Raw genomic sequence first — 14,553 nt, 5'->3', positions numbered from 1 at the left:
ATAACTAAAATATATAAAATTATACCAATAAAAATAAAATGAACTATTTTTCATTATACCCCATTAAATAGAAAACTAGCCAGAGATTAAAACAACGACTTTGTTTCTCATAAAATATCTCTGAAATGGGGTGAAAAATAGCTTTAGATTTAAATTTGGTTAAAACAAATGTTTTGAAAGAACATCAAATAAAGACAGATAAACTGAGGTAAGAAGGTGGACTATTTTTTCATCTACAATGCATTTTATTATTCACTGTCTGCAGATGGCACTCTATGATTTGTTCCCTTTGTTTACTAACCTGACAAGTGTTGAGTTACTGAATGAAAAGATTACACTGTGTGCTTAATTATCAAGACTATTATAAGCTATCAGGGGGAGATCATCAGTGTTGAAGAGAATAATTATGATCAACAAAAGATGTAATAATAAATCTACTTCACCGGTATAAGCACCAATATTAACTTATAAACCTGGGAAACTCCTTCACAGCATGCACTTAACCCTGTGTTACCACATCAAACGCACACAGAAAAGGCCTACATTTTACCTTCAAACATCCTCCATTTCTTACATGTTCTCTAAACTCTTACATTTTCTTTCTAATTATTTCCCTATCTGGCACCTAATCTAAAGCTTTTTTCCTCTATCATTGCTTCCATCTCTTTTATAAGAGTCTGTTGGAAGAAATCCTCTCTTTTTCTGTGCGCGTGTCTGTGTTTTGTATTCAAATCGCAGGCTTTTTCTGGGTCTGTTTTGAGCCTCTGGGGGTGAAGCGTTTGGGTTGGCGGGCGATGGAGAGATGAGCTGAACGCTGAGGGACAGATTCAAATGGGTGTGCTAAGCCTAAGGCCAGGGAACAGAGAAAACAAATTCGCTTAATTAGCACATTTGTTCCAATTAAAACCCAGTGAACACGGACCACCGCGACACCACACCCACCAGTTCGGACCCTCAAAGGGCAATGCTGCTAACCCATGTTGCCACACAAACTGAATGTTTTTTGAACACTTTTTTTGGCTCAGATTACCATGATATTGATTATACAGATCCCATGTAGAAATCTAATGGTTAGGGTCATTTTAGAAAAATAAATCTAATTTCAAAATGAAAAAAAAAACAACATTGAATTTTTTTCTGCTGTTAAAGTGGTACCCAGGTTATTGTTGACCAGTAAGTCAAGAGGAGGGTTAATTAGGTTAACTACAGAAGTTAGCTTAATTAGACAAGTCATTCAACAACAATGGTTTGTTTAGTAGCCAATCAAAAAACAACTAAAAATCTTAGGAGGTCTGATAAAATTGACCCTAAAAATGATGATGATGATTATTATTATTATTGTTATTATTAGCATGATGGTGCAGTGGGTAGCGCTCTCGCCTCACAGCAAGAAGGTTGCTGGTTCAAGCCTCGGCTGGGTCAGTTAGCATTTCTGTGTGGAGTTTGCATGTTCTCCTTGTGTTGACGTGGGTTTCCTCTGGGTGCTCTGGTTTTCCCCACAGTCCAAAGACATGTGGTACAGGTGAATTGAGTAAGCAAAATTGTCCGTAGTGTATGTGTGTGAATGCAAGTGTATGAGTGTTTCCCAGTGATGGGTTGCAACTGGAAGGGCATCTGGTGCGTAAAACATATGCAGGATAAGTAGGTGATTCATTCCGCTGTGGCCACCCCAGATTAATAAAGGGATTAAGCCGAAAAGAAAATGAATGAATGAATGAATGAATGAATGAATGAATGAATGAATGAATGAATGAATGAATAAAAATGATTTAATTCCAGTCAAACCAAAAAATAAAACATAAAAGACTTTCTTCTTATTATAGGAAATACTAGGAGTACCGGTGGCGCAGTGGGTAGCACGGTCACCTCACAGCAAGAAGGTCACTGGTTCAAGCCCCGGCTGGGTCAGTTGGCATTTCTGTGTGGAGTTTGCATGTTCTCCATTTGTTTGCATGGGTTTCCTGGGGGTGCTCCGGTTTCCCCCACAGCCCAAAGACATGCGGTATAGGTGAATTGAAAAAGATAAATTGGAAAGGCATTCGCTGCGTAAAACATATGCGGGATAAGTTGGCAGTTCATTTTGCTGTGGTGACCCCAGATAAATAAAGGGACTAAGCCAAAAAGAAAATGAATGAATGAATGAATGAATGAATAGGAAATACTATGAAATTGTCCTTGCTCTGGTAAACATCACTTGAGAACTATTCAAAAAAGATTAAAAAACTTACAGGAGGGCTAATAATTTTGCATTAAACTCAACATATACACAACACATATTAAAAATATTGCAATAATGGCCAATAACATAAATACATTTTCAACCATTAGAATTGTGGATATATGCATATGCTGTATATTCAAATAAACCAATAATATTCACATATATTTCACATATTTCCAAGGACATGACAACTTTACAGAGTACGTCAGGTATTGAGATGCTTTGGAAATGTTTAAGATATAATTTGAGATGAGATCACTCTCCTGATGGAGGTTAATAGCTTGAGATCTTCACAGAAACCGTTCAAGCTGAACGCTGGTCTAGGAATGCTATGCTAGCAGTTTAATTAGCCTATTCAATCATATATGTGGGTGCTTCTTCATATATGAACACATTTGACCTTGTGTACTTCCAGAAAATAAACTCGCATGAAGCATTTTCTATCTCTCTTTCATTAGTTTAACTTGTCTAAAAATGTCCAACAGTGCATATGCATGAATTACTGGAAAACTGTCACTGTTTTCTGAATGCCATGGACATTTTTATAATGGCTGTTCCAGTACATGATGCATTGGTTTAATAGTATTCGGTGGGTGAAAAAGCAGCAGTGGAAAATGATTTGGAATAAATCAGCCTAATAAAATGGGCTAATTTTATAGCTAGCATACACAGAAGTAAATAAGTGATAATATTTTTGCTTAAAGGGATTCTCTAGTTTGTTGTTAATTAGTTCACCCTCTGGCCATCTAAGATGTGGGTGAATTTTTTCTTCCGTAAAACATTATTTTTAGCTATTTTTTTCTTTTTTTTAGCTGAAACTCTGGTTCTTGATGATTCATAACATGCAAGTCAATGGCTACTGTTTGGCAAGGTTACAGATTAAAGCTAATAATGTTGTAAATAATGATCAGTCTCTTGCACAGACCATTTTTTGCTTCATAAGACCTCAGTGTCTTGCCAGGAGCAACAAGTAATCATTTTTATTTGCTTATATATGTTTTTTGACTCTCAAAGTTGACTTATGAATCACCAACGTGCACTATTTCAGCTAAAAACGTTGTTAATGCTCTCCTGAAGGGAAAAAAACTACACCTACATTATGGATGGCTTGATGCCTAATAAATTAAAAGCAAATTTTCATTTTTGGGTCTGGTCACAGCCATATCCCCCTGCAGCTCAAGAGTGGTTACTCACTGAAGCTCAGCAGGGCTGAGCCTGGTCAGAACCTGGATAGAAGACCACATGGGAAAACTAGGTTGCTGTTGGAAGTGGTGTTAGTGAGGCCAGGAGGGGGCTCTCAAACTGCAGTCTGTGTGAGTCCTAATTCCCCAGTATAGTGAAGAGGAAACTATACTGTCAGTGCCGTCTTTCGGCTGAAACGTTAAACCAAGATCCTGACTCTCTGTGGTCATTAAAAAAAAAATCCCACGGCACTTCTTGTAAAGAGTAGTGGTGTAACCCTAGTGTCCTGGCCAAATTCTCTCCATCTGCCTTTAACCTTTATGGCCTCCCAATCATCCCCATTTACCGAATTGGCTCTATTACTGTTTGTCCACTCCCCCTATAGCTGGTTGAGCATTTAAACTAATGAAAAGCAAGGTCATTGGCTGCCCAGAAGACAGCAACCAATCTCAATGTAGTTAATGATGCAGCAGCAGATATGGTAACCTATCAGCCTGCACGCGCAATAGAGTTCATATGGATAAACATATGGATTTGAATTCTGTCAGGAACACTCTCAGGATTTAGTATGATAATGATTATATATATGGCAATGTTGATGTATTTGGTCTTCGCGGAATAGATCTGCTACGCTGCTGCTGCTGCTTTGATTATTATGGCAATGCAAGTACCGAGACCTGCTACTGCCAGTATTTACATAGACATGCCGTCTGAGAATATAATATGGTGCTGCTGCAAACATATATATATATATATATATATATATATATATATATGAAAAAGTAACAGAATCATTGCAAGTATATTGATTTAACTATATTTTCCTCTAGTTTAGTTACTATGAACTTGTTTTGGGGTCACAAATAAAAATGTAAAAAGAGTCTGTAAGACGACAGTGGTGTGGTTTCACCTCTTCTCCACCTTGGGGTTAACTTCAAGGTGGTATAGTCCAAGCAGCCATACCTGTTGTACTATTGTTTAAGCAGTCTTTTCCACCTTTTTCCTGAACTGAAGAGGTGCTATTCCTGTTCCACATTGTTACAGAGAACTTAGCACTGGTCCTAAATAATACACAAAAAATCATATTAAAGTTTGATTTTAATCATTTGTTTTATTTATTGATGTAAAAACTATTTGTTATATTGTAGAATGTTATTTTTTTTGACAGCGCATGGTGTATATTTAATGGTGTGAGCTGAGGCAGGTGATTTGTCTTAAACATGAAAAAAATCTATGTGCAGGTGCATTTATGACATTTTTATATTAACGATGTAATATGAAGATTGCCACGGTGAATATGCTAGTTTTTTTTTTTTTATTAATTTCTATATCGGCTTTTCCTCTTCATCTTTCCTCTTCGTCTTCTCCCTTTTCCACCTTTTTTCTGAACTAAAGAGTGTATGGTGTACATTTAATGGTGTAAGCTGAGGCTGGCGATCTGTCTCAACCATAATAACATTCTCTGTGTGGACTCGAAATAGCTGCAGATCAAAATAGAGTATGTTACATAACCCCCATAGCAGATCTAAACACAGGTGGAGCTGGGGTGGAGGAGGGTCTTCGAAAATACACTGCAGCTTGAGAGTGTACAATGATGTGAAGCATTTAAACTGGTGAAGTGGAAGCTCATTGCCTGCAGAGAAGACAGCAACCAATCTCCATGAGACAGGAGCAGCTTTGAGTTTTGTGGCAGACATTTCACTTATTTTTTTTTACTCTAAAAAGCTTATTTTTTCAGTAAACTGATGTTGCAACCATTTACATGACAGTAAGATGTAAAAGCAATACATTAATAATATTGTAAAAACAATAAATTAAATTGTTGCATATTAATTAAAATTATTAAGTAAACTAAATGTAAAATGCGTAAAAATAAATACTTCAGTCAACTGCCACCATTAAAAATTGTTGTACAGTAAATCATGCTGCTATTTTGACACTTTCCAGCAGCAACAAACTTTACAGGTGGTTAAAAGAAGAACAAGAAAAAGAAGAGGAAGAAGAAAAGAAGCTCATTCCCAACACTAAATATGGCACGTCCCTTACAGGTCAATCCAATTAGCCCTGAAACTGGTACAACACCTCATAACATTGTCATTCTGGGCAAAAAAAATCACCCTCAAGATTTAGGCTACATTCACTTAGACGGAAAGTGAAAGTGACAAGAAGGCAATTACAAAAGGAGGTCTCGTCCGGGTTTGTTCCATCCTACTCAATTAAGTTCCAGTTTCATTAATGTCCCTTTGCATCACTTTGCTTCAATCAAGTCATGCGGCCCCTTACAAACGCTACAGTGATTTTCGGCGAATCACATTAAAGAAATGAACTTTCCAAATCCAGCCGCGTTATTTCCGATGCAGGAGTAAAACGGGCTGGACGTGTCCTTCCTTCTCATCCTGCTCTTGACAGCGCGGGCCGTGCCGTGTTTATTGCTGAATAATTACATTTTAAGCACTTTAAATGACTTTGCTTCATCAGACTGAATGATTAATTGCGTCGCAGGATGAGGATTGTGAAGTTAATATGAGCTTAATGATCGGTCTGGTCTCTCAAAGTTATTGAGAGTTTTTTTTCTCCCCCCTCTCCCATCTTAGCTGTGAGTAATCTGCATGAACTTTACTTTGACAGTTAATATCGCGCTTTCATTTCCTTGTTGGTGTAATTGTTTTAATTATGTTGCGTTCATTATTCAACAGGGATGATCTTATAGCTCCAGGGAAATGATATTTTCTGAACAGGTTTCCATTCAGGCGGGGAACAAACAAAGGACAAGGATGACATATGCCAGAATAAACAATGACAAAATTGTTACGTGCCTGTGACCTTTCACAAACGCTTTCGAGAAAAACAAAACAAAACAATCAAATGTGAGCAATTTATTTAAGTTTTTGTATGTTTAACTGCCAAAATGAAGGCAACACGGTGGCTCAGTGGTTAGCACTGTCACCTCAAAGCAAGAAGGTCGCTGATTCAAGTCCTGGCTGGGTCAGGTGGCGTGTCTGTGTGGAGTTTGCATGTTCTCCCAGTGTTTGCATGGGTTTCAGTTGAATTGAATAAACTAAATTGGCCATAACGTGTGTGTGAATAAGTGTGTACTGTATGAATGTTTCCTAGTACTGGGTTGCAGCTGGAAGGGCATCTGCTGTGTAAAACATATGCTGGAAAAGTTGGCGGTTCATTCCGCTGATGAATGAAGAGACTAAGCTGAAGGAAAATGAATGAATGAATGAACGCCAAAATGAAGAGCAAAATAATTAACCCGTGAGAAGCACATGAGTGGTGTGTCTGCCATGACCTGCCAAAGCTCTCCGAGCCTTTGGTCGGTTTCCAGTCACAGTCAGACTTGCGTCCTTTCCAAAGATGGTATCAGCCAGACAACAGGGGAGCCATCTTGGCTCATATGTCTACCGGTGGCAGAGTTCTTCGGCTTGACCTTTAGTCTTTGAGCAGCAATGATTACAGAGGGAGCATTGGGCTGCCAACCTGTAATCTCCAGCGACAAACCCTTCTGGCACAAAGACCTCTGGACCCAGATCTTGGCTCCGTCTCAAACATCGCCTAAGCCTGACTATCCTTTTCAGCAGCAGCACCATGTTGGCTCTAGCGAGTATTGATTAGCTGTAGTGATGGTGCACGGCTGTTTCCCTCCAGATCACAGACGGCAGCTCACCATACAGCCATTCTGGATAGGTTTCCACCATGACAGATGGCAAAAGTTGATATGATTACTTATTTATTTTTTTGTTAAAGCTGATGTTGAAATGTGCTCACGGTGGCCTAGTTTAAGTATAGCTTGTTCTGAAACTACTACAAAGAAAAGAGAGTGACTTAAAAACAAAATAAAAGCAAAAAAACAAGGAATCTGTCAGCCTCCTCAGAGAGGCAGACGCAGCGGTATCACTTATCATCTCACTAGAATGTGGAGGATGATAATAATATGACACTGGGTTTATGAGAAGCAATTGCCAGTTTGATTTCCACTAAGCACATAGATATCCTCCTAAGCTTGTCACAAAACTCTGTAGGAGGTTCGATATTATATACTCGGAGTCGCTGAGATAAACCTGAAAGCAGTTTTTCAGAACCTTTCTTTGACACTCGCGGAATTCTTGCTGCAAACTAGAACGCAGATTATTACAACAAGAACAGAGATTTTACTGTTCACAACAGGACTGTACATAGAGCTGTTACAATCCATTAAAAAAACATTTAGATTTCTGGTTCTTTTTTTAATGACAAAACATTTGCAGAAAGCCCTTATCTCAAATTGACCACACTGTAAAAAGTGATTAGTTACTTAAAGAGCCCCTATTATGGGTTTTTGAAAATTACTTTCCTTGCTGTGTTCTCAGTCCCAGGAAAATTGAAACCCCCCGGATCCTGAAGCTGTCCTCTGAAGTGTGAGGGAACTACCCAAACATGTGAAGAGGCAGTGAAGAGTCAGTGGCTGAAGTTTATTTTGCAAAAAATACCTCAGCATTATAGCCCCAGCCTTGTGCTGTGTTCCTGTCATTTTTCTAAAGAGTGCTTCAGCAATTTACATGCTTAAAAAGGAAGGCCGTTTGTAAAAGGAAGGACCAAAAAGGACTAATGATTTTTTGGGACTTTGTCAGAGCTTGACAGCAACTTTACAGTACACAGTTCATGGACCAGTTTCTTCCTCCATTTCACAAGTGAAAGTAAGTGCAATTAAAATGGTTGCTTCCTTGTTTTCTCTAGCTTGCAAATTGTGTATTTAATTGTGTTTTGTTACTTGTACTTGTACTGTATCTAGTTAACCCTTTTATTCTCATATTGCGTGTAAAACCACATTGAAAACGCGACGCGTGCTGCTTTGTTTACGGATTTAAACGCATTTGTGAGTTCGCAATCTACTGCGGTTTGTCATTGCTATGGCCACCAACAGCTGTTCCTACACATGTGCGCCAGTCGAGTTTCTAAATTCAATACAGGTAATAATTGTAAATTTTATAGACCTAATGAAGCACCAAATATAAAATAATTGTAGATTTTATAGACTTAATGAAGCACCAAATATGTAATATTGTGATAATTACAGTAATTATTTGAAAACAGACGTGCTAAAATATTTTGACAGTGCAAAAAGGAATAGTTGACTTTAAAAAGTACAATTAGCATAATTATAAAAATTAACCTAATAGTTCCAAGTTACAATGGCTTTCCTTTTTTTTTTTGTAAAGTCTACTTGTTGCTTTTAGGCAATTGGTTTACCCGCTTTAAGTAACTAATCACTTTTTACAGTGCAGAGTAAATATAGTAATAATGATAATAATAATAATATAAAAAATAGTAGTCTATATTATTTTTATATTATATTATATTATTTTTACAGAGCTTAAACAAATACATAGCAACCTCACTTTGTCATGACAACTTGACATTACCAGAACAACAAAAAATGTCAGTGTTATATCGTAAAACAAAATAGAACTTGTCATAAATCTGTAATAAACATAACTGTCATGAGGCCATGTTATCTAACAGCATCATTAATATGTTTTCTTGACCTGAACTACAGTGGTACACATTTAATTAGTCATTAAAATATCATTAAATTGAGCGGCATGGTGGCTCAGTGGTTAGCACTGTCGCTTAACAGCACAAAGGTTGTTGGTTCAAGTCCCAGTTGGACCAGTTGGCACTGTTGCTGGAATAATTGGCAGTTCATTCCGCTGTGGTGACCTCTGAAATAGAGACTAAGATAAAGGAAAATTAATGAATAAATAAATGTCATTAAATTATTAATTAATTACTACAATTATTTGACACAGTATTGACACTTTTAATGAGATATTTTAATGAATCGCTAAAATGTCCCATTGAAAAAAAATATCAGAAAAATATTCATGACACAATTATAACAGCCTCATGGCATTCATGTACATGACAAATTTATGACAAGTTATGTTGTCATAAAAAAGACACTGACAGTTTTTTGGCAATGTCCAGATGTCATGACAAAGTCAAAGACAGGTTGTGATGTATTTGCTTGTCAAGTTGTCAAAACAAAGACATCTCAAACAATGCCATCTTTGCATTTAAAATGACATAAACGAGCTAATGACACTAAATGACAGTTGTCAAAAGCATTCATAAAATCTCATTCGTATCCATGTTGTGTGTATTATGAACACCCCTTTAATTAAAGTCTTACCCAGCATTTTATTGGAAGCAAAATAAGTCCTCCAGGTCATGCATCTCTAATCCAGTTTCGATAGACAGACAAACAGACAGATGGACTGTAACCCTGTTCCCGAGAGAGTTTTGGGACAGTGGACAGCAGTTCAGAGTGATGGGATTTGCTCTGCATTATTCAAAGTCTGTGTTCTTCTCCATACTGGTATTCATGCATATAAAAGAAAAGGCCTTTCAAGTGACCCAAGCAAGTGGAAGACGAGGGCCTTCAGTAACACAAACTGTCCATTTGAGCTAAATCTTTTAGCACTTGCTGGAACTGGGCAGCAGGGTGCAAATCCTGCTTCAAAAAGCACATATTATTCAGAATATATAAGGAAGATTCACTGAAAGAATGAAGTTCTTAAGTTCTTAAGGCAGGCATAAAACATTCTCCAAGATATTGCAATGAGAAAGTGGGAAAAAATAAAATAAACATGTAAATGCACAGCAGATCCTGTGCTGAGCATGCAAATGCACTTTTGAATATATCACCGTTCCAGAACCCTGAGTACCATAATGGTAATGCACACACCGGTACTGTCTCATAAAAACAACCCCACTCATCCCTAATAAAAGGAAAGGCATGCTCATCAAATGCCTAGAAGGAGTGAAAAAACACAAATAGTTCTCTAAATGTCAACAGTGACTGATTGATCTGCTGTTTTATATTCTGTCTTATATAACAATCACACATCCAGACAAGTAGAGGGCACTGTGAGCACTCACCTCAGCTGCAGGCACTCCCTCAGGTGGGCGGCAGTGGAGGACTATCATGCCATTGATTGGAACCTCCATTCCCTGCGGTTCCTGCTCGAAATTCTTCCTCAGGTCTATATGTGGAAATAAAAAAGCATTGGTGGCATATAACTACTGCATTAAGCATTGATTGACTCATTGATCCTTGTCCTGAAGGAGCCAATCAGATTAAAGCAAAGGCATCAATTTTGGGTGGGTTTAATAAGTTTAATTTAAAACAGAATTTAAAACAATATATGTGAACATGGACCACCAATTGCTAACTTAATTTGGACATTAAACATAATTTTCTTAATATTATTATTTTTTAAAGTGTAAAGCAATGAAAATCATATTTATTCAGGTTTCATATGGTGTATATATCTCAAAAACACAACTACTTTCATATCTTAACAAAGTGTACATCAATTTATTCCAACTTCATATGCTATATTAAAATGATCAAAGGAATGCACTTTCTCCTGTTCTCTGATTGAATACTTCAAAAACAGCCTCTTCGCATCTGTAACTAGTACACGTAAGTCTGTTCATTCACAAACTATGCGTGAAGTGAAAGTGTCTGTTTGTGTATTTTTGTGTGGGCTATTTAATTTATCCATATACAGTAGTTGTCCAAATTAATATCCTGTGAGTGTTTTATAACGGATGCGCACCCATACAGGAGGATCTAGTGAGGCTCAATAGTGTTTCCGCCATAGAATGTAAAATAAACTTGCATATGAGCTTCAGATGCACTCTGTCAGAGTTGTTCACTGTTCCTATATATATATATATATATATATATATATATATATATATATATATATATATATATATATATATATATATATATATATATATATATACATATATATATATATATATATATATATATACATATAAATGGTAAAAAGCCTTGGAGTAACGATTGATGACCAACTGAACTTCTCTGACCACATTTCTAGAACTGCTCGATCTTGCAGATTCGCACTCTACAACATCAGAAAGGTCCGACCCTTCCTATCTGAACATACAGCTCAACTCATTGTTCAAGCTCTTGTTCTCTTCAAACTGGACTATTGCAACTCTCTGCTAGCCGGGCTACCAGCTAGTTCTATCAAACCTCTTCAGCTGCTTCAGAACGCAGCAGCACGAGTGGTCTTTGATGAACCCAAAAGAGCACATGTCACTCCGCTACTCACCCGTTTGCACTGGCTGCCAGTTGCTGCCCGCATCAAATTCAAAGCTCTGATGTTTGCCTACAAAGTGACCTCTAGCTTGGCTCCTTCATATCTGCTCTCACTTCTGCAGATATATGTGCCCTCCAGAAACTTGCGTTCTGTGAATGAACGTCGCCTCGTTGTTCCATCCCAAAGAGGGAAGAAATCACTTTCCCGAACTCTCACATTCAATCTGCCCAGTTGGTGGAATGAACTCCCTAACTACATCAGAACAGCCGAGTCACTTGCTGTCTTCAAGAAACGACTAAAAACGCAACTGTTTAGTCTCCACTTTCCTTCCTAATCTGCAACTGCCTCTCTGGCTATACCACTAACTGTGCCCTCTCTCTCTCCAAAAAAAAAAATAAAAAAAAATAAAAAAAATTTTTTACTAATGCTTTGCTTCTTAGACTTTACACACCTGAAACTTGTCTATAGCACTTGTTCACTGCTGCTCTTATAGTTGTGTGAATTGCTTCCTTGTCCTCATTTGTAAGTCGCTTTGGATAAAAGCGTCTGCTAAATGACTAAATGTAAATGTAAATATATATATATATATATATATATATATATATATATATATATATATATATATATATATATATATATATATATATATGCAGTCTGAAATTTTCTTCTAAAATGAGCATTTTTATCAGGCTACTGAGTGTAGGTTCAATAATATCACTTTTATTGAAAAACCCTTTCATGGTCTTTAAAGAGAAATAACTCAACATAATAAAAGGTGGCTGAGAAAATTTTTCATTTTCGATGGAAATTTCAGACGACACTTTAAAGGTTTTGCAACTGAACTCTTCATATATATATATATATATATATATATATATATATATATATATATATATATATATATATATATATATATATATATATATATATACATATTCACCTTTATTAAACATATATACACATATATAAATTATTATTAATAATAAAAAATAAAGGATTAAATGAGCATTTCATACAGTACAAACGTAGAGAAAATTTCAGGTGGGCCTTCAAAAATTGATCGGAGAAGGAAGTGGGCCCCGAAGTGAAAAATGTTGAGAGCCCCTGATTTAAAGCATATTTTTTCCGATTTAAAATGGTGTATATATGTCAAAAATCCAAAAATTAAACCCTCAGATTACAATTTTTTAAATAGTTGCATCTTGGCCAAAATATTATCCTATCCTAACAAAATCTACATACATCTCAAAAAATAAAATAAAATAAAATAAAAATAACATTCAGAATACAGATTTTCAGATAGTTGCATCTCGGCCAAGTATTATACTATCTTAAAGTGCACATCAATGAAAAGCATATTTATTCAGATTTCATAAGGTGTATACATCTCAAAAATGCAAAGAAGAAAACCCCCAGATTACAGGTTTTTAAATAGTTGCACCTTGGGCAAATATTATCTTATATTAACAAAATGTACATCAATGAAAAGCATATTTATTCAGATTTCATATGGTGTATACATCTCTACATCTCTCTATTCTTCAAAAAAAAAAAAACACTATTGTTAATACAAATCCTAACAAAATTAAATATAAAGTTACACTTAGAAAGTCTAAACAGTTTAAATGCTGCCTTGGGAGCTCACTGGAAGTACTAAATTACTAAAGAAAAGTATATAAAAATGTCAAAAAAAGCACATAAAAAGTGCTAAAACCAAAATGAAAACTGAAAATCAAAACAAAATCTAATTAAAGTATTTTTAAATACTATAACAGCATAAAAACAGTATAAAACTAACACTACTATCTGATTGTTTTAGCAATAGAAGAAGGTGTATGTGTTTGAAAAACCTCTTTGGAAAATCTCAGTTCTTTTGTGAGGTTCATTTGATGCAGCTACTTCAACCAAACTTAAAAAAATGGTTGAAATCTAAAGTGATTTAGCAAAAAATAAATAAATTTATAAATAAAATAAATAAATTACTAATATTATACTGACAAGCAATGCGAACGGTGGCTTTGCGACTCTTGGCGGTGCCCAGATGACTCCAGGCCACACACAGACACCAGTAGTCCTCCGGTCCATGGAAATCCTCCACCTGCTGTCTAGACACATTTATCATCACCTCACGGATCTTCAGCCCTGCACAGAGAAGAAAACAAAAGACTGAGAATGACAAAGAGACTCATTTGAAGTGGTCTAATGACTACAGTCTCTGCAAATCAGTACTAACTAAAGGTATCGTTGCTTAGCCTAACTGCACTTTCTAGCAGCTCGACTGTTTCCAAAACAATGCAGCTTTCACAGTAATGAGCTACCTTTTCCAAAAAGCAGCAGTGCAACCTGTTAAAATGTTGTTATATCACATTGTTAGCACAGTGAACTGAATAATCAAAAGAGTTCTCCTAAATGCTTCTCTCTTACAATTCATTGATTCAAGGCTTGGCGTACAGGTCCCTGCTAGGCATTTTTATTCTGTTTTGTAGCAAATTATTTTGTTAAATACTGTTATCTATCCCTATTTATGACTATTTGTGATGTATAATTTTATTTGAGAATTATTTGTGCATGTTTATGTCATCCTAATTGAGTTCCCCAATGATTTCTTGTGTTCTAAGATATATTTAAAAAGACATCTCAATTTAAATGTGATTTTAATTGAACTACGCTATGAGAAGCTTACCGCATGAAAAGTTTCCAAGTAGCTTTAAATGGAGTTTAACAAATAGCAGACACTTAAATTAAAAGCCAGTTAAACCATATTCCCTCAGAGGGATGGTGCTCTAAATAAACAGCCCTGCTTTTACCACACATTTACCACACATAATGCTTTTCTAATTCCAATATTGCATAAGAATTTTGTAGGATTGAACCGTACCAAACCCTTGTGGTTCCTGAAAAATCCAAGACCAGGTGGGAACAGATTAAAGATCTTAGGTATGAGTCAGGGAGCAGGATTATGGGAATTATTAAAGAATAATGCACATATTCCTATAGAGAATCTGGGTGAGTTTTTAAAAGCATTCC

The 14,553-nt window shown here is 36.2% G+C and overlaps 1 protein-coding gene across 2 annotated transcripts in view; it reads right to left on the bottom strand.

Annotated features, from left to right (window-relative positions):
• unc5da (unc-5 netrin receptor Da) overlaps positions 1 to 14,553 on the bottom strand; it is a 357,817-nt gene that overhangs the window by 81,290 nt on the left and 261,974 nt on the right. For both annotated transcript variants that reach the window (XM_056446616.1, XM_056446617.1), the window contains exons 3-4: positions 13,525 to 13,668; positions 10,328 to 10,431 (exon numbers count right to left, since the gene is read on the bottom strand). In XM_056446616.1, coding sequence (XP_056302591.1) covers positions 10,328 to 10,431; positions 13,525 to 13,668 — 248 coding nt within the window. The remainder of the gene's footprint in view (positions 1 to 10,327; positions 10,432 to 13,524; positions 13,669 to 14,553) is intronic.

The sequence above is a fragment of the Danio aesculapii genome, chromosome 21 (genome assembly GCF_903798145.1).
Source record: "Danio aesculapii chromosome 21, fDanAes4.1, whole genome shotgun sequence".
Taxonomy (NCBI): Eukaryota; Metazoa; Chordata; class Actinopteri; order Cypriniformes; family Danionidae; genus Danio; species Danio aesculapii.
The sequence above is the reverse complement of the archived record's forward strand: the minus strand, read 5'-3'. Positions and strand labels throughout refer to the sequence as shown.